Source organism: Manis pentadactyla, chromosome 4 (genome assembly GCF_030020395.1).
Source record: "Manis pentadactyla isolate mManPen7 chromosome 4, mManPen7.hap1, whole genome shotgun sequence".
NCBI lineage: Eukaryota > Metazoa > Chordata > Mammalia > Pholidota > Manidae > Manis > Manis pentadactyla.
The window spans coordinates 32,954,571-32,978,746 of record NC_080022.1 but is presented as its reverse complement, the minus strand read 5'-3'; the positions used below and the strand labels follow the sequence as shown (position 1 = coordinate 32,978,746).

Sequence of the window (24,176 nt, the reverse complement as noted above, 5' to 3'; positions counted from 1 at the left end):
TTAATGAAATGGGGTTATGCATTTGACTGAAACATAATCTTCAGTTTTCTAATAACATCATACATAAAAGGAAAACACAATTTCCAATTATATATATATCAACATATATATATATAAATCAATTGTATATATAATTTCCAAAGCAGAATATGCTCTGCCTCCTGCCATTGCCTTAGTTTAGACCCTCATTATTTCTTGCCTGAGCTGTTGCAACAGCTTCCAAACTCATCTCCCTGCTTCCCGCCCTATGCCTTCAATCCATCATCTACCCAGATGTCAGTTTCTCTCAGACACTGATCCTCATGTCCCTCCCCTTGTTTAAACCTGACTGCTAAGTCCTAACACCTACTGGATAGGGTTCAAACCTCAGGGTCCTGCCACCCCTGGCCTGACCTCCAACACAGCACTTAAACCCATCCATCTCGCCACCCTCCCCAGCCCCCACTGGATTGCTTGCTGCTAAAGGAAAGGGCTTTTCTAATTCTTATCTGTGATCCTGGTGGCGGTCTAACCAGATGGAAGGGATTGATACCCATTTACTGAATGGGTGCAAAAATCCTAATGCAAAATCCTGATGGTCTCCCATGACCAGCAAACTGACTCTGAGATTTGTGCCTTACCAAGAGAGCAGTTGCTCTGCATCCGTCCATCTGTGGAGCAGCGAAGCATAGAGCCTATCACCCGACCACCTACCACCACCACTCGGATATCTTTTCCATGGGACTCCTTCACGTACTTCTGGAACAGGTAGGGCACATCATGGCGGATCAGATGGCAGATGTCTGAGAGGTGATGTTTATCTCTTGCAAGAAAAACACCTTTTCCTTTAAGAAGAAAGACAAAGAGCCAAGAGAAGTAGTTAGGGGAGCCTCTGAACCCAGTCCTTGCCATCCCATTCCCTGTCCGGGTGCCGTTGATTCCTTCTGAATTTGCCTCACTCTCGCACTTTCTATTTCTCTGACTAGATCCTCTCTTCTTATCAAATGGCCATCGAACCTTATTTTCTCTTGATTTTGCTTGGGTCCATCTCCCTCCAACATAATACTTTTTTAAAAAATGAGATAATTATGTATTCCAGAAACACAGAAAAGAGGCCAAAATAAAATCCTAAGGATCTAGTCATTTCAGTTCCAAAAACAGTACATTTCCTATCACCCCAGAATGCTGATTAGGCAGAGTCCATGTGTAACTCATTTTTTTAAATCCCCCAAACCTCACACTGGGCTTGATGCACAAAGCAGGTTTCAATCAGTGTTTACAGAATGCAGCCAATTGAACATACGTTAGAGAAATTCCAAGTCTAGATGGAGAGAGACCCACAAAAGATAATTTCAGCACAGCATGATATGGCATTAAGAGAAGTCTATGCAAAATACCATGGGAATTCAAAGGGGGGAGCACTGACAGTTGTCCTTCCTCTTTTTAAATGAAAGAAACTTATTATTTGGCTATACCCATTTAATTCTAAAAGGAATGAGCTATACTTCTATTGATCTCTGGGGAAAGAATTCCTTCTTGGCTCTAAATTTTTTATTTTCTGTTTGAATCAACAATGCTTTTGTAATTATTTGGCATCTGCTTTCTATTTGCATATCAGCTAACAGATCTGAGCAGGGGTTCCTGATAGGTTTGCTCTAAAAATCTGACATGAGCATACCCAGTCTGAGCATTCCTGTTAGCAAATATGGAACAAAGAGATGGTTTCCCTAAGATTTGTGTCACCACCTTAAAGGAGGTGGGACCCTTCTGAAGTCTTAATAAAATGAGCGATGGGTATCAGCTCCTAGTAGCATATAATACAGAAAAGTAACCTCCAAAACATGTCTCAATCATCAGGTATTTGGCACCAGGAGATCTGGCATCTGGCAACAGATGGCTGGGATTCAGTTATAGGCACTGAAGGTTCTCTGAACATTAGGTAGGATTTTCAGCAGAGAAGGGGCTAGAAATAGAGACTTGGGTCCTTGGTTCCTGACAGATGTTCTAATATGGGGTTTGGTTTGTGGTTAATAAAGAAACAACAGTTTTAAGGCAAAGAGGGAAAAAAAAGGGAAGAGCATTAAGATTAGTTAATCAGGTACTGTGTGCCAGTTTTGTTTCATTTTTTTTCCCATTCACACTACCTACTAGCCCTGTGAAACCATTAGGACAAGGACGGTTATTTACAGAAAAGGAAAATAAGTATCCACAAGGTTAGAAACTTTCTCAAGGGCACAATCTGCACCAGTCCACTGTCATTTTTAGATTTATTTCCACATGCTAGAGTCTAACAACTGCTATAACTGTGTTTACTCCCTACCAGTTTCCCCTTAGGTATTATGTGTTAACAGTAGCAATGAAGAATCTGAAAATGAAATTGAGAACACAATTCCATTTTCAATAGTATCAAAATGAATTTAAAAATTAGGAATAAACTTAAAGAAGTACAAGATTTATACCCTGAAAGCTATAAAACATTTTTGAAAGAAATTAAAGATCTAAATAAGTAGAAAGACATCCCATGTTCAGAGACTAAAAGACTTAATATGGTTAAAATGACAACATTCCTGAAATTGATCTACAGATTCAATGCAACCCCTAGGAAAAGCCCAACTTCCTTTTTTTGTAGAAATCAACAAGCTGGTCCTAAAATTTACATGGAAATGTAAGGAACCTCAAGTAGCCAACACAATCTTGAAAAAGAAGGACAAAGTTGGAGGACTCACACTTCCCAATTTCAAAACTTACTACAAAATTACAGTAATCAAGACAATGTGGCTTGGCATGAGGATAGACATATAGATCAGTGGAATAGAACAGAGAGCCCCAAAATAAAACCTCATATAGATGGTCAGTTGGTTTTTGGCAAGAGTTCCGAGAGCATTCAATGGGGAAAGAATAGTGTCTTCAACAAATAATACTGGGACAACTGGATTTCCACATGCATATGAATGAAGTTGGACTTCTTCCCCACACCATAAAAATTTAACTCAAAATGGATCAAAGATCCCAATGTAAGGGCTAAAACTAAAAAACTCTTAGACTGAATCTGTGTGACCTTGGATTAGGCAAACACAAAGTAACTAAAAGAAAAAACAGGTAACTCAAACTTCATCAAATTCAAAACCTTTGGTGCATCAAAGGACAATGTTAAGAAACTGAAAAGACAACCTACAAAACTGGAAAAAAACATGTTCAAATTACTTATCTGATATGGGTGCAGTAGCCAGACTATATAAAGAATTCTTAAAAACTCAGTAATAAAAAGATTTACTAATCCAACTGAAATGAGTAAAGGATTTGAATAGATATTTCTCCAAAGAAGATATACAAATGGCCAATAAGTGCCTGAAAAGATGCTCAACATCATTATTCAGAAGGAAATATAAATAAAAAACCACAATAAGATACCATATTACACCTACTAGGATGGCTATAATAAAAACAAATTACATATTTGAAGGTTACTAAGAAAGTAAATCTTAAAAATACTTATCACAAGAAAACTCTTCAACTATATAAGATGACAGATGTTAGCTAGACTTATTGTGGTGATCATTTTGCAATATACACAAATATTGAATCTTGTACATTTGAAACTAACATAATATTGTATGTCAATTATACCTCAGTTAAAAAAATTTTTTTAACTAAAATAATAAATAAAGTGGGCCTATACATTACTAATGCTTGGAAAACATGCATTTTGGCTTGTGCTTTGCTTTTATGAGAGAGGTATGGTGACTATTTACTTAATTTGTCAAGGCAAAATGGACATTCATATACTCATATTCTAAAATTAAGCCTGCTTATTTTTCAAGCTATAAACTTTCAAATTAATATATGTAATACAAAAGTTTTATTTAGTATTCCTTAAAAAAATCAATAATAAATGAATGAATGAATAAAACTGAGATAAAATATACATAATATAAAATTAAGGGTTGGGGAGGATGTGGAAAAAATCTCATACACTGCTGGTGGTAATGTAAAATGGTGTAACTGCTGTGGAAAACAGTTTGGCAGTTCCTCTAATGTTAAACATAGAGTTACCATATGACACAGCAATTCCACCCTTGGGTATATACCCAAGAGAAATGAAGACTTACGTTTACACAAAAACTTGTATACAAATGTTCATAGGAGCATTATTCATAACAGCCACAAAGTGGTAAAACCTAAGTGTCTATCAACCAATGAAAGATAGATAAAATGTGGTATTATCCATACAACAGAATATTACTGAGTCATGAAAATGAATAAAGTACTGGTCCACATGACAGCATATATGACCCTTGAAGAGACTGTTAAGTGAAAGAAGCCAGACACAAGATGCCACACAGTGTCTGACTCCATGAATATGAAATGTCCAAAATAGGCAAATCCATGAACAGGAAGTAGGTTAGTGGTTGTTGAGACTAGGGGAAGGGTGACTAGGGTTGACTGATTGCTAATAGGAATGGGATTTCTTTTCAGGGTGACAGAAATGTTCTGAAATTAGATAGTGGTGGTGGTGGTACACTATAATGAATATACTAAAATCTGCTGAACTTAGTATAGCGAACATACTAAAATTCACTTAAAATGGTGAACTTTTTGTTATGTGAACTGTATCTCAATTTTTAAAATATTTACAAATACTACATAGTCAGATCAATTTCTGTTTATTGTCTACCTTACCATTCTATAGTGCAAACTCTTTGAGGGCAGAAATTTTTGTTTTGTTTCTTTCTATACTTCTAGCGCCTAGCAGAGTCCCTGGCATTTTGCAGGCATTCAGTAAGTATTAGTTGAATTTTGTTATGTATATTTTACCACAATAAAAAAAAGTCAGTTGAGAGACACTGACTGTTAGCACTGCGGCATATCTGAATAGCACTAAGGGCCCCGTGTTGCTATCTAAGTCATTTCTCTTTATCAGCAGGACCCCTCTCCTCGCACAGGTCACTGAGCTCACCTGCTGCTGCATGTTTGCTCATTTGCTTCCTCCAGTTCAAATCCCACACTCCCACTGAAGTCCCTTCTCTTCTAACAATGCTTTCCCCACCTCGCAGCACACTTGGCCCTGTTGGGCTCAGGCACGCGCCTGGATATGCCGACCACAGCAGTCATCACCCTGCAATGTGACCTACTCTGTACACCCAGAAGCCCCTGGAGAGCACTGACTGGTCTAGCTCATTTCCATTGCACAGTCCCTCCATCACAGGAAGGGCTCATCACATGTCCATTTAGGGTACTCCTCTCACTCCAGATGCCCTGAGCATATGCCATCTGGACGTCGTTAGGAGGTGCCTGCTCAGACACCGCAGGAGGACTGCTTTCTGCTGCATAGGTGCTCTTCATCAATGACAGGGGCCCCACTGTGTACTGGGTACTGTAGTAGGTCTTAAGAGACGGAGATGCACAGGACCTGTTCCCACCCCTGCGCAGCTCAGTCAAGGGGGAAAGGCACATGAACATCTAACTGTCCTGCAGTGTAGCACTACGCCAGAGGCATGGCCAAAGTGCTACAGAAACAGGAAGGGAGGAGCAAGTAATTTTGTCTGGAAGAGAGGGAGGGAGATCAGGGATGTAGAGGGAGAAGAAATGACATCTGGACTGGCCTTAAAGGATGAGCATAAGTTCACTAGAGGACAGAGGAAGATGGCATTCCCAGCAAAGAGAAGAGAGCAGAGGTTTAAAGAGGGGAAAACACGTGGTCTAGCTGGTGAAAGAGAAATATGGAATGGATTATGGAGGGCTCACATGGCCAGAGAAGGCTGCAAGGGAACGCAGAGGCTGTCCATCCAGGGCCTTCAGCACGATGAGGAGGAATATACGGACTTTGTCTCATAGACAGCAGTCTCTTGGGAGGGTTTTCAGCAAGGGAGTGAAAGGAATAGACCTATGTTTCAGAGAAATTATGTCCCAAAAAGAATACTGGATGTACTGGCAGAGGAGTTAGGGAAACCAGTCAGAGTCAAGTCAGGAGTCTGCTGAAAGAGTCCAGGGAACCAACAGGAACAGACGTGATGCGTCTGCCGAAAGCAAGGACGGTGGGGACCAACCGTGAGGAGGGAGCGAGGGAGGGGCCACACTGCAAGCACATCAGGAGGGAGCTCCGTTTCCCCAGGCAGCCCCCCCGCCATGCCTGATGAGGGCTCTGTCAGGGCAGAGCCGCAGCCCCAGCGGGAACCCAGCGGGAGCAGCACTGACCCCGGTGTCCTCGTGTGCTCTTCACCACGACCGGGTAGCCCAGGGGCTCGGCTTCATCAATCATTTTTGAAAAGTCTTCATGCCCACCTGCCAAGAAAAGGTGAAAATCAGTGAAGGTAAGGCTGATGGGAATGGTTCAGCCCAGTGCTGCCCCTCTGTGAGAATGCTTTCAAGGCCTCATGTCCCTCTGATGAAAGCAATTCGGACCCATTCAATCTGACAGACATGCGCTGTGCACCTGTAATATCAAAGGTGGGAGCTGAGAGATAAGGAAACCAACACTTATCAGTACTTCTATGTGGCAAAGGCTTCACATGCTCTAGAGCATGTAATCCTCATAACAATCCCATAGGCAGGGCAGGTACTTGTCCCTTTAAATGGCTAAAGTAGGCAGAATTCCAAGTTGGCCCCCAGGATTCCTACTTGCTCGTGGTACATGCTCTATATAATCACCTCTCTTGAGTGTGGGAGGGACCAGGAAATATGATGGGCTAGCATTCCTGTGATTAGGTTAATAATCAGTTTACTTGGAGTTCATCAAAAGGGTGTGGGGGCCTGACCTAATCAGGTGAGCCCTTTAAAGGAAGGTGAGGCACCAGAGAGACTCTCCTGCTGGCTGTGAAGGAACAAACTGCCATGCTATAGAGAAGGCCATGTGGCAGGGACAGCGGGCAGCTTCTAGAAGCTGAGAATGGCCCTCAGTTGATAGCCAGTGAGAATGTGGGGACCTCAGCCCGACAAATGCATGAAACTGAATGCCAACCATCAGTGAGCTTGGAAGACCCCAGACCACAGATGAGATCACAGGTGTCCCTTGATTTTAGCATGGTGAGACCTGAGCAGAGAACTGTGAGAGCTATGCTGTGCCTGGACTTCTGACCTACAGAAACTGACAGATAATAAATGGGTATTATTTTAAGGTTCTAAGTTTTCAGGAGTTTGCTGTGCAGCAACAGAAAACCAATATCCAAAGAAACCAAGCCTGGGCATTTGTCGTACCTAAAGTTAACGCATGACTCCAAAGCCTGAACTGGCTCTACTATATTCCTTTAATTCTTAAGTTTAAAAATATGAATAATAATGTATATTAAAATCTTCATAAATTGCTTTACAAAATTCCTTGCTTTCCTATACATTTGAATCTTTGGGGGACCATTATTCTGCCTTCCACGGGGTATTGTAGTTCATCAATTTATGCAAAGCAAAATACTCTGGAATACTACTAAGACCTGTTTCATTCACAAAAGTCCTAATGACAGAAAAAAACAAGACAAAACATGAAAAGGCAGTGTAGATACAGGGGCATCATCATAAAGAGGATGTTTTATAAGATGGGAACTCCCAACTTCTGACATTTGCTGATACATTTAACTCTTCTCTAGCCCTCCTGTTTTTCCTTCCCTTATAGTACAGTAAAAGAGGGGTCCTTCTTATCTAAGGCCATCTCTGTACCTATGCTGGGAACCCAATTTCCTCCCATCTCCTCAGGAATCATACACCATTAAGAGTCTCCTCTCTGCTGTATCTTCAACTTCCTGTTCCTAATTCTGACATCATTTTAAACATGCTCAGTTCTCTCCCATCTTAAACAAATAAAATCCCTGTTCCTTGACCTGCACCATCCCTTAACTACAGCTCTGTATCCCTAGAATCAAGCTACTCAAAAGGATTTCCATTTCCTCACCCTTGACAATTTGGTTTCTCTCCCTATCACTAAACTGGAACTGTATTTGTTAAATTACCTGTTGCTAAACCCAACACGTCCCAGTGCTTACATTGTCTGTGCTCTCAGAATCAAACACCACTTCCAGGCATGCCACCCTTCTTGTAATGCTCTTCCTACTGGCTTCTGTCATCTCCTTTTTCTTTGCACCTCTCCAGTTGCTCCTACTCAGTCTTTTGTATAGGTTCCTCTTCCCTTACCCATTCCTGAAAGTATTCTCTCTTGAATCCTCTTTTATTCAACTTTATTTTTTATTGTGGCAAAATGTACATAACATACAATTTACCATTTTAACCACTAAGGTGTACAGTTCAGTCCTCTCTTCATTCTACATATTTCTCTCTGAATAACCTCATCCATTCCTATGACTTCACTTAACAAAATGAAGGTTTCCAAATCCACTTCCCCAGTCTATACCTTTCTCAGGAGATCCAAATCCATTTATCTGCTGCCGTCTGACTATTTTTACTTCCATATACTATAGACACCTCAAACAGAATGTGTTCCAAACGGAAATCCTTCCTCCTGACAACCGCGGCCCCTCACCTACCAGTCTGTGTCTAGGTCCATCCATGTTGTCAAAAAAGGCAGGATTTCATTCTTTTTTTATGGCTGAGTAAGATTCAATATACATCTTCTTTATCCATTCATCTACTGATGGATATTTAAGTTGCTTCCATATCTTGGTTGTTGTAAATAATGCTACAATGGACATAGGTGCATATATATTTTTGAATTAGTGTTTTCATTTTCTCTGGGTAAATACACAGAAGTAGAATTTCTTGATTGTATGGTATTTCTAGAGTTAATTTTTTGAGGAACTGCCATACTATTTTCCACAGTGACGGCTCCAATTTATGTTCCCATCAACAGTGCATGAGGGTTCCCTTTTCTCTACATCCTCACTGACTCTTATTTCTTGTCTTTTTGATCTAACCATTCTGACAGAGGTGAGGTGATAGCTCATAATGATAGCTCATTATGGTTTGATTTATATTTTCCTAATCACTAGTGATGTTGAGCATCTTCTCATGCATGTTTGCCATATCTGTATGTCTTCTTTAGAAAAGTGTCTATTCAGTGGTTTTGAATGACACATTAGACCAGATGGACTTAACAAATATATACAGAACATTCCATCCCAAAACAGCTGAGTATACATTCTTTTCAAATTCACATGAAACATTTTCCAGGATAGATTACATGTCAGGCCACAAACACGTCCATGATAAAGACTCAAGATGTTGAATCACCTAAGATGAACAGATTCCCCTTGAAAATCAATAAGATAGTAGAGAGCTTCTGGGGAAAGAAAACACAGACTTGCAAGGCTTTGAAAAGATAAGTTCCAATCCTGTTTCAAGGACACTCACCATAGGAGAAGGTGTCTGGCATGGGGACCCCATGTCCAGCCAGCTCTTGGAACGTCCAGAATTTGTTGATGCAGTTTAAAATGCTTTGTGGGCGGTTGACTAAGCGGCAGCCCAACTTCTCCAGGTGTCGCAGGACTGTGATGTCACTGTCCGACTGCACGGAGGGTGTGGGCACCCGAACAAGCACCACATCCGGGAAAGTGGTGAGAGCCTTCTGGTTCAGCTGAAGGCCTGCAATCAAGAGACAAATGTGAGCTTGGTGCTGGCTGTAGTCCACTCTCCCCAGAAGAACTGGTTCCGACAGGCTCCTTGAGACTGAACTCAGCAGGAAGGTAGCCCTGCAAATGGCTCTGGGATATCCTGTTGTAATGAAACAGCTACGATCAAACCTATGCTCCAAACAAATGCGCAGAGAGTGATTATGAGGCCACACAAAAGGAATGAACAAGAAAAAACAGGCAGCATATCAAGAATGAGCCAGTTAGAAAGATCCACAGGAGACAACGCAGCCCAGCACCTTCCTCCATAGACTGCAGAGAGCCAGTGTTACTCAAAGAGGGTTGGCTGAGGAGGCTGGAGACCTACTTACTGGAAAGGAAGCAGTGCAGCTCACTTAAGGAACCCTTACTTCTCTTTCATGACTTAACCTTTAAAAGTCTATCTGAAGTATTAGGCAACCATTTAAAGTGATTTTTATGACTATAATGAATGCAAAAATGTCAGTGTTAAGTAAAAAAACAAGATAGAAATGATAAATGTATCTTATAAAAGGCAAGGAGGAAATATACCAACTTTAAAAAAATTTTGGTATCATTAATCTACAATTACATGAAGAACATTATGTTTACTAGGCTCCCCCCTTCACAGTCACTGTCCATCAGTGTAATAAGATGCTGTAAAATCTTCTCTGTGTTGTAGAGCCTGCCCTGTACCCACCTCCCACATTATACATGCTAATTGTAATGCCCCCTTTCCTTTTCCCACCCTTATCCCTCCCTTCCCACCCATCCTCCCCAGTCCCTTTCCCTTTGGTAACTGTTAGTCCATTCGTGGGTTCTGTGATTCTGCTGCTGTTTTGTTCCTTCAGTTTTTCTTTACTCTTATACTCCACATATGAGAGAAATCATTTGGTACTTGTCTTTCTCTGCCTGGCTTATTTCACTGAGCATAATACCCTCTAGCTCCATCCATGTTGTTGCAAATGGTAGGATTTGTTTTCTTCTTATGGCTGAATAATATTCCATTGTGTATATTTACCACATCTTCTTTATCCATTCATCTACTGATGGACATTTAGGTTGCTTCTGGGCTATTGTAAATAGTGCTGCGATAAACATAGGGGTGCATCTGTCTTTTTCAAACTGGAGTGCTGCATTCTTAGGGTAAATTCCTAGAAGTGGAATTCCTGGGTCAAATGGCAAGTCTATTTTGAGCATTTTGAGGAACCTCCATACTGCTTTCTACAATGGTTGAACTAATTTACATTTCCACCAACAGTGTAGGAGGGTTCCCCTTTCTCCACAGCCTCACCAACATTTGTTGTTGTTTGTTTTTTGGATGGTGGCAATCCTTACTGGTGCGAGGTGATATCTCATTGTAGTTTTAATTTGCATTTCTCTGATGACAAGCAATGTGGAGCATCTTTTCATGTGTCTGTTGGCCATCTGAATTTCTTCTTTAGAAAACTGTCTATTCAGCTCCTCTGCCCATTTTTTCATTTGATTATTTGAATTTTGTTTGTTGAGGTGTGTGAGCTCCTTGTATATTTTGAATGTCAACCCTTTCTCGGTTCTGTCATTTATGAATATATTCTCCTATACTGTAGGGTACCTTTTTGTTCTATTGATGGTGTCCTTTGCTGTACAGAAGCTTTTCAGCTTGATATAGTCCCACCTGTTCATTTTTGCTTTTGTTTCCCTTGCCCGGGGAGATATGTTCATGAAGAAGTCACTCATGTTTATGTCTAAGAGATTTTTGCCTATGTTTTTCCTAAGAGTTTTATGGTTTCATGACTTACATTCAGGCCTTTGATCCATTTTGAATTTACTTTTGTGTATGGGGTTAGACAGTGATCCAGTTTCATTCTCTTACATGTAGCTGTCCAGTTTTGCCAGCACCATCTGTTGAAAAGACTGTCATTTCCCCCATTGTATGTCCATGGCTCCTTTATTGAATATTAATTGACCATATATGTTAGGGTTAATGTTTGGAGTCTCTATTCTGTTCCCCTGGTCTGTGGCTCTGTTCTTGTGCCAGTACCAAATTGTCTTGATTACTGTGGCTTTGTAGTAGAGCTTGAAGTTGGGGAGCAAGATCTCCCCGACTTTATTCTTCCTTCTCAGGATTGCTTTGGCTATTCGGTGTCTTTGGTGGTACCATAAGAATTTTGAACTATTTGTTCCAGTTAATTGAAGAATGCTGTTGGTAATTTGATAGGGATTGCATCGAATCTGTATATTGCTATGGGCAGGATGGCCATTTTGACAATATTAATTCTTTCTAGCCAGGAGCATGGGATGAGTTTCCATTTGTTAGTGACCTCTTTAATTTCTCTTAAGAGTGTCTTATAGTTTTCAGGGTATAGGTCTTTCACTTCCTCGGTTAGGTTTATTCCTAGTATTTTATTCTTTTTGATGCTATTGTGAATGGAATTGTCTTCCTGATTTCTCTTTCTATTAGTTCATTGTTAGTGTATAGGAAAGCCACAGATTTCTGTGTGTTGATTTTGTATCCTGCAACTTTGCTGAATTCCGATATTAGTTCTAGTAGTTTTGGAGTGGAATCTTTAGGGTTTTTTATGTACAATATTATGTCATCTGCAAATAGTGACAGTTTGACCTCTTCTTTACCAATCTGGATTCCTTGTATTTCTTTGTTTTGTCTAATTGCCGTGGCTAGGACCTCCAGTACTACGTTGAATAACAGTGGGGAGAGTGGGCATCCCTGTCTTATTCCTGATCTCAGAGGAAAAGCTTTCAGCCTCTCGCTGTTCAGTATGATGTTAGCTGTGGGTTTATCATATATGGCCTTTATTATGTTGAGGTACTTTCCCTCTATGCCCATTTTGTTGAGAGTTTTTATCATGGATGGATGTTGAATTTTGTCGAATGCTTTTTCAGCATCTATGGAGATGATCATGTGGTTTTTGTCCTTCTTTTTGTTGATGTGATGGATGATGTTGATGGATTTTCGAATGTTGTGCCATCCTTGCATCCATGGGATAAATCCCACTTGGTCATGGTGTATGATCCTTTTGATGTATTTTTAAATTCAGATTGATAATATTTTGAAGAGTATTTTTGCATCTGTGTTCATCAGGGATATTGGTTGCAGTTTTCTTTTTGTGTGGTATTCTGGTTTTGGTATTAGAGTGATGCTGGCTTCCTGAAATGAGTTTGAAAGTATTCCCTCCTCTTCTATTTTTTGGAAAACTTTAAGGAGAATGGGTATTATGTCTTCTCTGTATGTCTGATAAAATTCCACGGTAAATCCAACTGGCTCGGGGGTTTTGCTCTTGGATAGTATTTTGATTACCGCTTCAATTTCCTTGCTGGTAATTGGTCTGTTTAGATTTTCTGTTTCTTCCTTGGTCAGTCTTGGAAGGTTGCATTTTTCTAGGAAGTTGTCCATTTCTCCTAGGTTTTCCAGCATATTAGCATATAGTTTTTCACAGTATTCTCTAATAATTCTTTGTATTTACGTTGGGTCCATCATGATGTTTTCTTTCTTGTTTCTGATTCTGTTGGTGTGTGTTGATTCTCTTTTTCTCTTAATAAGTCTGGCTACAGGCTTATCTATTTTGTTTATTTTCTCGAAGAACCAGCTCTTGGTTTCATTGATTTTTTCTAATGTTTTATTCTTCTCAATTTTATTTATTTCTTCTCTGATCTTTATTATGTCCTTCTGCTGACCTTAGGCCTCATTTGTTCTTCTTTTTCCAATTTCGATAATTGTCGGGGATTAGACTATTCATTTGGGATTGTTCTTCTTTAAATATGTCTGGATTGCTATATACTTTCCTCTTGAGACTGCTTTCGCTGCGTCCTACAGAAGTTGGGGCTTTGTGTTGTTATTGTCATTTGTTTCCATATATTGCTTGATCTCCATTTTAATTTGGTCATTGATCCATTGATTATTTAGGAGCATGTTGTTAAGCCTCCATGTGTTTGTGAGCCTTTTTGCTTTCTTGGTACAATTTATTTCTAGTTTTATACCTTTGTGGTCTGAAAAGTTGATTGGTAGGATTTCAATCTTTTGGAATTTACTGAGGCTCTTTTTGTGGCCTAGTATGTGGTCTATTCTGGAGAATGTTCCATGTGCACTTGAGAAGTCTTTGTATCCTGTTGCTTTTGGGTGTAGAGTTCTATAGATGTCTATTAGGTCCATCTGTTCTAGTGTGTTGTTCAGTGCTTCTGTGTCCTTACTTATTTTCTGTCTAGTGGATCTGTCCTTTGGAATGAGTGGTGTGTTGAAGTCTCCCAAAATGAATGCATTACATTCTATTTCCTCCTTTAATTCTGTTAGTATTTGTTTCACATATGTTGGTGCTCCTATATTGGGTGCATATATGTTTATAATGGTTATATCCTCTTGTTGGACTGAGCCCTTTATCATTATGTAATGTCCTTCTTTATTTCTTATTACTTTCTTTGTTTTGAAGTCTATTTTGTCTGATACTAGTACTGCAACACCTGCTTTTTTCTTCCTGTTGTTTATATGAAATATCTTTTTCCATCCCTTGACTTTTAATCTGTGCATGTCTTTGGGTTTGAGGTGAGTCTCTTGTAAGCAGCATATAGATGGGTCTTGCTTTTTTATCCATTCTGTTACTCTGTGTCTCTTGATTGGTGCATTCAGTCCATTTACATTTAGGGTGATTATTGAAAGATATGTACTTATCGCCATTACAGGCTTTAAGTTTGTGGTTACCAAAGGTTCAAGGTTAGCTTCTTTACTACCTTACTGTCTAACTTAACTCGCTTATTGAGCTATTATAAACAGTCTGATGATTCTTTATTTCTTTCCCTTCTTATTCCTCCTCCTCCATTCTTCATATGTTGGGTGTTTTGTTCTGTGCTCTTTTTAGGAGTGCTCCCATCTAGACCAGTCCCTCTAAAATACCCTGTAGAGGTGGTTTATGGGAGGCAAATTCCGTCAACTTTTGCTTGTCTGGGAATTAATCCCTCCTTCATATTTAAATGACAATCATGCTGGATACAGTATCCTTGGTTCAAGGCCCTTCTGTTTCATTGCATTAAATATATCATGCCATTCTCTTCTGGCCTGTAAGGTTTCTGTTGAGAAGTCTGATGGTAGCCTGATGGTTTTCCTTTGTAGGTGACCTTTTTTCTCTCCCTGGCTGCCTTTAATTCTCTGTCCTTGTCCTTGATCTTTGCCATTTTAATTATTATGTGTCTTGGTGTTGTCCTCTTTGGGTCCCTTCTGTTGGGAGTTCTGTGTGCTTCCGTAGTCTGAGCAACTATTTCCTCCCCCAGTTTGGGGAAGTTTTCAGCAATTATTTCTTCAAAGACACTTTCTATCCCTTTTTCTCTCTCTTCTTCTTCTGTTACCCCTATAATGTGGATATTGTTCCTTTTGGATTGGTCACACAGTTCTCTTAATATTGTTTCATTTCTGGAGATCCATTTATCTCTCTCTGCATTGGCTTCTATACATTCCTGTTCTCTGGTTTCTATTCCATTAATGGCCTCTTGCATCCCATCCATTCTGCTTTTAAGTCCTTCCAGAGATTGTTTTATTTCTGTAGTCTCCCTCTGTACTTGCTCCTTTAGCTCTTGCATATTTCTCTGCAGATCCATCAGCATGCTTATGATTTTTATTTTGAATTCTTTTTCAGGGAGACTGGTTAGGTCTGTCTCTGCATATCCTCTCTCAGGGGTTGTCTGGACTATGTTGGACTGGACTAAATTTTCCTGCCTTTTCATGGTGATAGCAGTGGCTGTAGGAAGGTTGCGGATGTGTCAGCTGGGGGAATAAAGTCCTTTTCTGCTTGCTGGATGCCTTGCCCTTCTCCACTGCCTGTGTTGGTTACCCGCACTCCTGGAGCAGCCACTGGGTTAATCCCCTAAGCTGCTGTGTGCTCTCTGTCAGAGCAGAGCAGAGCCCTGCAGGGAGTGGCAGGCATGCTGGGTGCACTCCTCGATGATAGTGCCACCCTTGCTGGTCAGCTGTGTGCCGGCAGCAGCCTTTGGGTCTGGCCTGGGCAGCTGTGTGTTGGGCTGAGATTCCGGTCAGCTGCTGGGAGCAGGGCTGCTCCCTCTGGCACTGCTGCAGGTGTGCGTGGGCCTCTCCCATCCCCCTCTGGTACCGTGGTCACTGGCACACGCAGGCCGCTCCTGGGTGCTTGGTTGCCACCACCGTGGGCTTGCATGGACCTCTTCCAGGCCCCTCTGGCATCGCGGCCACTAGCGCGCACGGGCCGCTCCCGGGCTGCTTGGTCGCTGCCGTGGCGGGCTCGCATGGGCCACTCCTGGTTCCCTCTGGTGCCGCTGCCCCCAGTGCACACTGCCACTCTCCCACTACTGGGTCAGTGTGTCGGGGTCAGCGCCAGTTGGGGGGATGACTGGCAGGCTGCTTAGTGCCGTGAGGGGCTTCAGAGCTGCGCTGCTGCCCAGGGGGTTAGGGTGCCTAAAGTTCCCTGCAATTCTCAGCTGCTGGCTAAGTGTGCCAGGACAACTTTGTTTAGCTGTGGGATCCCTGTCTCTTTAAGACTTGCAAAAAGCACTAGCTTTTCTTTTGTCTCAGGGGCACTGGTTGTGGGGACCTGCCCACAGGTTTGCTTTTCCATTTCTCTAATATCCAGCACCCCGTGCACCGTGCGTCTGCGCTCTGGTTGTGGATTTCTAGAGCTGGTTGTTTAACAGTCCTGGGCTTTCACTCCCTCCCCATTCCGACTCCATTCTTCCCGCCAGGTTCTGGGGTAGCAGGGGAGGTTCGGGTCCCACCGGGCCACAGCTTGTATCTTACCCCCTTCGTGTGATGTTGAGTTCTCACAGATGTAGATGTATCCTGGCTGTTGTACTGTATCCACTGGTGTCTCTTTTAGGAATAGTTGTATTTATTGTGTTTTCATAAATATATATGTTTTTGGGTGGAGATTTCCACTAAACTACTCATGCTGCCGTCTTGGCTCTGCCCCCCTATACCAACATTTTAACAGTGGGTAATGAGATTATAGGGGATTTCCTATTTTATGCTGTTCTATATTTTCCAAAATGTCTCCAAATGCATATTACTTTCAAAACAAAATAATGTAAAACAATCCATTAAAAATCAAGTCATTATTGAAACAAAACTGGAATGCATCCAAAGACAATTTATCCATATAGCAAAAGGCCTTCACCTGTATTACACTGGATGACCTGGAAGTATTAGCTTGAAGTGAAGACTCAGGAGTAGAGTCTTCAGTAGCCACAGGGCTCGGTGCAGAAGAATTACTTGGTGTGTCTTCTCTGACCTCAAGAGAGCTATCCACGAGCTTTGTTCTGTGTCTGTTCCCTTCTGCATCCCTATCCCCTAGAACAGTGCCTAGTAGATGACTGGTGCTTAATGTTTGCTGAATTGTACAGAAGCTACAGGGAGATAGATTTGGGCTCAGTAAAAGGGATACTATTCCACTGACATAGGATGGATGGGGTTGAGATTCATTGGTGACCTGAGGATGGCACAGAAGGAATATAGGGATCATAAGCTCACAGCAACCTGCTTGGTCTCTTTCAACCTTGATATCCTGTGATTTGTATTACTCTCAGTACTTACCTAGGCATCCTAGCGTCTAGGGATGGAATGGTGGAGACAGGAAGTAGGATAAGAAGGGCAAGGAAAACTGAGTTCAGGGAATTACTTGGTCTGCCTTAGTGAACCATAAAGGAACCTCTAAAATGCTTTAAAGGAAACCTCTAAACATAGTTTCAGAACCATCTTACAGACTTTAACCTAAAATACCTTCTATTTCATAAGTGATACACTGCACAACCATCTAAGTCCCAAGAAAACAAACGTTGCTAATTACATTATTACCTCTCCATTGGGCAATGAATAATGTCAATATAAAAACTCTAAGCAAACCAAAAGCAAGCAAGCAAGCAAAAAAACCCAAACTACAAAACTACTATAGGGATCTAACTTGCATGGTTTGCTCATATTTTAGGAGATGGTTCATAAGAAAGGGAGTAGGTGTAATCATTAAGATAACTTGTTTTTAGTACTTGTGCTGATAGTGTGAACCAAGGAACTGTAACATAATTCTCAGGGATGACTGGTAAAGAGCATTCAGGTCATCTCCACTTTGCCATCAGAAACAGTGTCATGTAAACATGCTTTTTCCTTTGTCAATTTTAGCCTCTGGGGGAAATATTATGAAAAGAGAAAAAAAAGCAAACTTTGTATAGTATCCTCCAAATTGATAGGAGAAGAAAGAAAAGTACTCAGGTTGGTGAGAGTGGTGAGTAAATACAGAATGAGAAAGGGAAAAGCAACAGCCCAGGACAACATTACAAAATGAGATAATATTTGCAAGAATGCTTTGAAAACGATATAATGCTATACATATTTAAGATGCTTGCATTATTATTGCACAGACATTCCACTAAGCAAGGTAGGACAATTTATGGAGATTTGTACCACCTGATGAGAAAAATGGCTTTACAACAGAAAAGTGGCCTCGAGAAATGAGAAGCAGCAGAAACATCTGGCTTTTAAATCCCAACATGAGACCCCAAACAAATGGTCAAACTCTAGGAAGAAAAGAATCCAATCGTTTCTGAAAATACCAACCACAAGTGGACAGAGACAGCTCAGCCTCGACAAGCAGACTCACACAAACCTAGGAAGTCTTACCAGGCCTTCATCTCTCTTCTCCAAAGGTAAATCTTTGGGCCTGGCTCATTCCAACTGAAGCCTTTAATAAATGAAGAATGGAGTGTGTTAAAGTACAGCTGAAAAGGCTCTTCCAAGCAGTTAGGTAGGTCTGGTGTCTGTGCTGGCTGTCCAGCTGTGCGCAGAGGGCCATGACAGGTTTAGGGATACGTCTGTATGAGTCGTTACTTCTTTGCCCATTGACACAGCTCTGGCATTCTTGCTCTGAGCAACTTCCCTTCCCCACCCCCCCAACTCATTCCTGGTCTCTGCCGTCTAAACCTAGTCTAAACCACCATTTCTAGAAGGAGCAGATAAGAGGGTGCCCCTCAATGTGGCTTCAGTGGGAAGAGCAGCTCCACATAGCCATGGCCAAGAATAATTTGGGTGTAAGGCTGGCTCCTGGCAAACCTATCAATGAATTCTGAGATTTCCAAGCACTTAGTACTTAGTATCTCTCTTCCTCTCCCCTAAATTAATCTCTCTCTTTAGGAGAGGACCTGATAAGCTTTATACAGGATGGTGTTTAATGTGTCACCTTTCCCAGGATTCTTAACCTTTCCACTGCAATCTATTGGTCTCAAGACAAGGGAATGAAGAGCTGATGCAGGACCTCAGGGAGGGCAGAGCTCTGCTTCGCTTCCAGTGAGTAGCAGGAAAGCCCTCAAGCAATGAGAGGCACTTGCCCTTGAATAACAAGGGATTTCATGTGACTAAGTGCTCTCAGGCATCACCTTGAACTGGGGAGCAGGGCTTATTTACCAAATAAGAGGAAGGGAGACAAGTTGCTTCTGGGATATCTGGGGTTTCCCAGATGCCTACACTGGGCTGAAGGTGAAACGTTTAGCCTCAAACCACTTTTTTAAAATCTAAAAATGACGACTCTTTCCCCAGACAGATCAATAACAGATTCCCCAGACAGAAAAAGATCAGAACCCCAAACTAGTTAGTACAGTGACTGACAGCCAACCTAGTCTAAAAGAACTTTTTGAAAACAATATTTTATCTGCACTCCTTCTAAAAAGAATTATCTGCCTTCATAGGTAATTGTAGTCTCATTTCCTTTTGAACACTATTATTTATATTTGGAAATATTTTAATGTATTAAAATCAAGGTAGAAAAATGGAACAGCTTCTCCTAAAGAACTGAGCAAGTTTTTTTTTTTTCCAATACATACAACGGGTTAAATTAAGCTAATTCTGTAAGACTAGACTTTCACATCTGTATGGAGCAGCAAAGAAATGCACTTCATAATACAGAGAGATCCCCTTAGAAATAAGTAAATCATTCTTGGAAAGTAGACCTATAACAACGAAAAACCACTCTCAATAGTTACCACCCGAGGGAAGTAGAAGCATGGATAATAAAAGGTGCAGTCCTTCTGGTCTGACTTTGGCTAGTGGTTTTATTGGGTATCTGTTGTGTTTTTGGTACTCTGCTCAGAATGTGCATGTATATTATCTCATTTAAACTAAAGATGTCTTGTGAAATGGATCCCTGCACTAGAGCTACTGTAAGTCTTTGCATTTACACAGGTCAGCACTCTCCCATCCTATGTGCATGCAGCAACCATTTCTGTGCTCATACACACACATCCTTGGCTTCACAAAAGAAAGCTTCAAAACTAAACTGGGGTCCAGTGTGCTAGAAAAACCCTTCATGGGCAAAGCAAGCAACAGAAATAAGAAAAGAGCGGGGTGCTGTAGCACAAGAGCAAGAAAGGACCTCACGACAGCTTTTAGAACCACTATATTTTAATAGGATCAGGTAACGGGGGCAGGTAGCAAAGCTCTGAAAGTTGTTAGAAAGGAATCAACAATATAAATAAAGTGAGTGGATAATCTGTTAAGTGCTTCACTTTATCTTGTTGTGTTCTGAGGAAGACATGTCCCTCTGAAACGCAATCTGCCTCATCTCAACCATTCTCCAGGTTTTCTCTGGTTTCTTTTTACCCTTTGGCCAGCAATTGCACAAGCAAGTTATTTTTATTCTTAACCGGTAGTGCTCTCGCCACTCTCCCTTCCCTTTTTAAGTTCTTTGTTGCAATGCCCAGAGAAATCTCACCTTTACCTCATTAAAACCCACAGTCATTCTGTGGCCACTTTCTCTTTCCACTAACTGCTATCTTGAGGTCATTTAATTCAATTCAGCTCTTATTGAACTATTGGGATGAGTCAGATACACTATTAAGCAAGGCAACAAAGATGGACCAGGTGATCTCTGCCCACCAGGAGCTTATAGTCCTTATGCAGAAAGATACAGACACAACTTAAATATTCATTCAGGTGTCCAACACATTCACTATTTCATGCATTCATTCAGCAAATATTTATTTAGCATCCACTTCGGGCCAATCCTGGTTAGTTTGGGTTTCCCCAGAAGCACTTCCCCAGGCAAGGACTTAACTGCAAGAGGTTTACTATTAGGGTGGTAGTTTCAGGAAACACTGGTAGGAGAGCACAGAAAGGAAGGTGGTAAACACAGGGTGCGTTGTCAAGTGAGTGACCACCGCAGCCACTGGGGCTTCACCCTGCTGGGCAACAGGAAATGGTAATGCCCACTTAAATGTGATTCTTATAAACCAACTCAGTCTTTGGTAGACAGCTGTTCCAGGGACATGGTATTAATTCCCTGGCCCTTCTGGCTGCCAAGCATATGTGGGCAATGTGGGCTCCTGAGACAAGAGAAAGCCCTCAGACAGAGATTCAGGTGCTGATGATCAGAAGTGGGGCCCCAGTGCCACCCAATGGTAAGGGCAAAGGGACATGGAAGGCCACTGACACGTGATGGCTAAGGAAGGACCGGGGATGGGGGTTCAGGAGTGTGAGTGAAACAAGCACTATCCCTTAAATTTAAGAATAAAGCCAACACACAACTGTGAATAATGCCACTGATGCTCTGTGCAGAGCACCTGGGCAGTAAGAAGAGTTATCTACCTGGTTTGGACAGGGGGAGGAGAGAGGAGACAACTGATTATAACACAATATGAGAAGTGCTCTGGTAGGTACACATATTGGGTACAGAGACAGCAGAGGAGGAGGGAGCAGGCAGGTGATTCTCTCTGAAAGACAAGGAAATTTTCAGAGAGGAAATGTTGATTCATCGTGCCTCTGGGCTCAGAAGAAATGTGTATAACCAGTAAATGCATAATGTCAACCACTCAGAAACAAATCAATGCTTAAGCCATGGCATCTTATAAAACACTGGTTTCAGGAATATCTCAGAACTAACATATTTGCGGAGGCATTTCAAGAAGTTGAGGCAACATGAGATGAAAGGCAATTGCCTCAAAGTGGGTAAGTACTGGCCTCCAAGTCAGAGACCTAATTCCTTGCTGTCACTTGATAGGTTGGCGGGACAAAAATCTCACTGGGTCTCAGTTTCCTCTTCTGCAAAATGGAAGGGTCCTAGGACTTGGAAATCTTCCTCCCTTTCCCACCTGGTCACCCAGCTCCACCATCACCAAGATCTTTCTTGAAACCATGAAGACAAATCTCATCAAGCCTTTTATCCCTTTTACGTGGGTCACCCAAGACTCCAGTGTCCCAGACCATGTCATTTCCCTGGACTCCAAACCCCGGGCTCTGATGCTGCCTTTTCTACCCCCCGACCTCCCGCTCCTTCCCATCACCACTGTGCCCTTGGGGACTCACTGGGGAGCCAAGCCCCATCCTGGGCCTCCTCAGTGAGTGTTCCTGCCCCTCTTTTTCTGGGTCCATCTGAGCTGACTCTTCCCAGTGATGCTGCTTTTCCAACAGCCGTCTGCGGTTGAGGCTGTTCTCTCTCCCTCATGCTTGGGCTTACTGAGCCTAGAGGTGGGAGAGATGTGCTCCTTGCTGTGTCTTCCAGGCATTCCTCCTTCTCTCTCCCCTACAACACCCAGCTTGACTCTCAGCGACCACACATCGCTCTTCCTGTGCAAGTCACCAAGGGCCCCAGCACCCACCCACTGTCCTTGGAGCACTGGTGAATGACTCACAGACTCTACCCCGTGCAGACACTGGTGGTTTCCATATCTGCATTGAGAATTCTTCCAACGCCCAGGCCTCTCAGTCTCCTGACCTTCTTTTCCTCCAAGACTCATGCCACCACCCCACCTCAGCTGCCACTCCCCATGACTTTCTAGGCTTCATACAAGCCTCATAATTTCCATCTCCAAACACTGTCTCCTCTCTTTCCAGCTTACTCTCTCTAGTACCCCAACTCCAACCACACCTGGGCCCAGCAGGCACTACCATGCGTGGCTCCCCCACGTTCTCACCGTTCTTCACCCCTGCATTTTCCCTCTTCCCTATTTGAATCCCATAGTCAAGCACCATCACACACATTCTCAAATCCCTGCACCCATTTCTTGCTTGGCTAAACGACAAGCCCGGTTAGATGGATCCAACTCTCCCCACTTCGTGTGCCCTCCTGTGCCATGGAACATGGCTGGAGAAAAAATACACAGACGGGGTGACTGGTCTCAGGGGCATCCTCCTGTTGCCTGGCAAGCACACTGCTTCCCTAGCCCATTCACTCCCCCTCAACCCTGGACAGCTACTTCGCACTTCCTCTTCTTGCTTCAAACCTTCACTACTTCCTCCTTCTCCTTCTCACTCTTCTTACATCAAGGAGAAAAACTGAAGTAATCAGGGAATCTATAAGCTCCCACTATCACACCTCCTGCCCAGCTGCACCTGTGCCACACCACTTGCCCTCTCTTACAATGGCCAAGTGTCCTTGCTCCTAGCTTAGGTCAACTCCTCAAAATGGGCAATAGATCCCAACCCCTCCAGTCACTCAAGGCACTTCCCCAGCAATTCACATCATCAGTTTCTCTCTAGTAGATCATTCACACTAGCATACAACATGCTATTATTTCTCCCTCTTTAAAAAGCCTCTCAAACTCATCTCCCTTTTAAGCAATGTCTTCACTCAGGCTGATATAACAAAACACCACAGATTGGGTGGCTTGAAAAACAGACGTTTATTTCTCACACCTTGGGAGACTGGAATTCTGATATCAGGCAGCCTGCATGGTTGGGTTCTGGTGAGGGCCATGTTCCTGGCTTGCAGACAGCTGCCTTCTTGCTATCTGCTCACATGGCAGGGAGAGGAAGTGAGGAACACAGCAAGAGAGGAAGAGCTCAAGATCTCTGATCTCTTTTTATTAAGACACTGATCCCATCATGAGGACCCTACCCTCATGACCTCATTGAAACCTAATCACCTCCCAAAGGCCCCCGTCTCCAAATACCATCACATTGTGAATTAGGGCTTCAACATATAAATTTTGGGAGAACAAATTTCAGTTCATAGCAAGCTACCAACACATTTTGCACCTTCCCTTTATAACAAAACTCGAGGACAGTGTGTATAGTAACTGTTTTCCATTACCTCACTAAAACTGCTCTTACCAGAGTCACTAACACTAAATTCACATTGCTAAGTCCAATGGTGATTCTCCTTCTGTGCCTTACTACACCTACTAGCTACATTTTTCTTCCTTCTTTAAATACTTTCTCCATTTGGCTTCCAAGCCACCACAGTCCCCTGGGGTTCTTCATTTCTTTTACTTTGGATTCTTTGCTGGATCTTCCTCTTCTCCCCAACCACTACCCCTGAGAGTGCCCCAGAGCCCCACCTGAAGGGCCCCCACCCATAAGATGGCGAACTTCCTGCTTCTCTTCCGAGTTTTCGGTTACCGCTGGCGCCACCTGAAGCCCAATCACCCCTCGCCCCCCTCACAATCCCAGCACCTAGCCAATAGCCACCAGTCCCGTTGAAGTGACACCTCAATCAGCTTATGTCCCTCCCTATATAACCTAGTACTTTTCCCCAATAAAATGGAACTCTCCGGTGAATTGCTGCTGTGTGTCGCTCCTTTCCTTTCATTGGTGCCGAAACCCGGGAGACGGGACACCCAAACTGGGCCCCGTCTTCCCCCGACACCAGCAGCAGCTTGCCCTCGTCCTCTTTTTCCGGCGCTGGCTCCTCACACTCACCACTGCTCTCTGGCCTTTGGGTAAGTTTTCCCCCGGAGCGG

At 42.4% G+C, this 24,176-nt stretch overlaps 1 protein-coding gene across 1 annotated transcript in view; it reads right to left on the bottom strand.

The window, feature by feature from the left end:
- Positions 1-24,176, bottom strand: part of RIMKLA (ribosomal modification protein rimK like family member A) — a 51,123-nt gene that overhangs the window by 12,706 nt on the left and 14,241 nt on the right. The window contains exons 2-4 of the mRNA XM_036893100.2: positions 9,271-9,501; positions 6,175-6,261; positions 621-824 (exon numbers count right to left, since the gene is read on the bottom strand). Coding sequence (XP_036748995.1) covers positions 621-824; positions 6,175-6,261; positions 9,271-9,501 — 522 coding nt within the window. The remainder of the gene's footprint in view (positions 1-620; positions 825-6,174; positions 6,262-9,270; positions 9,502-24,176) is intronic.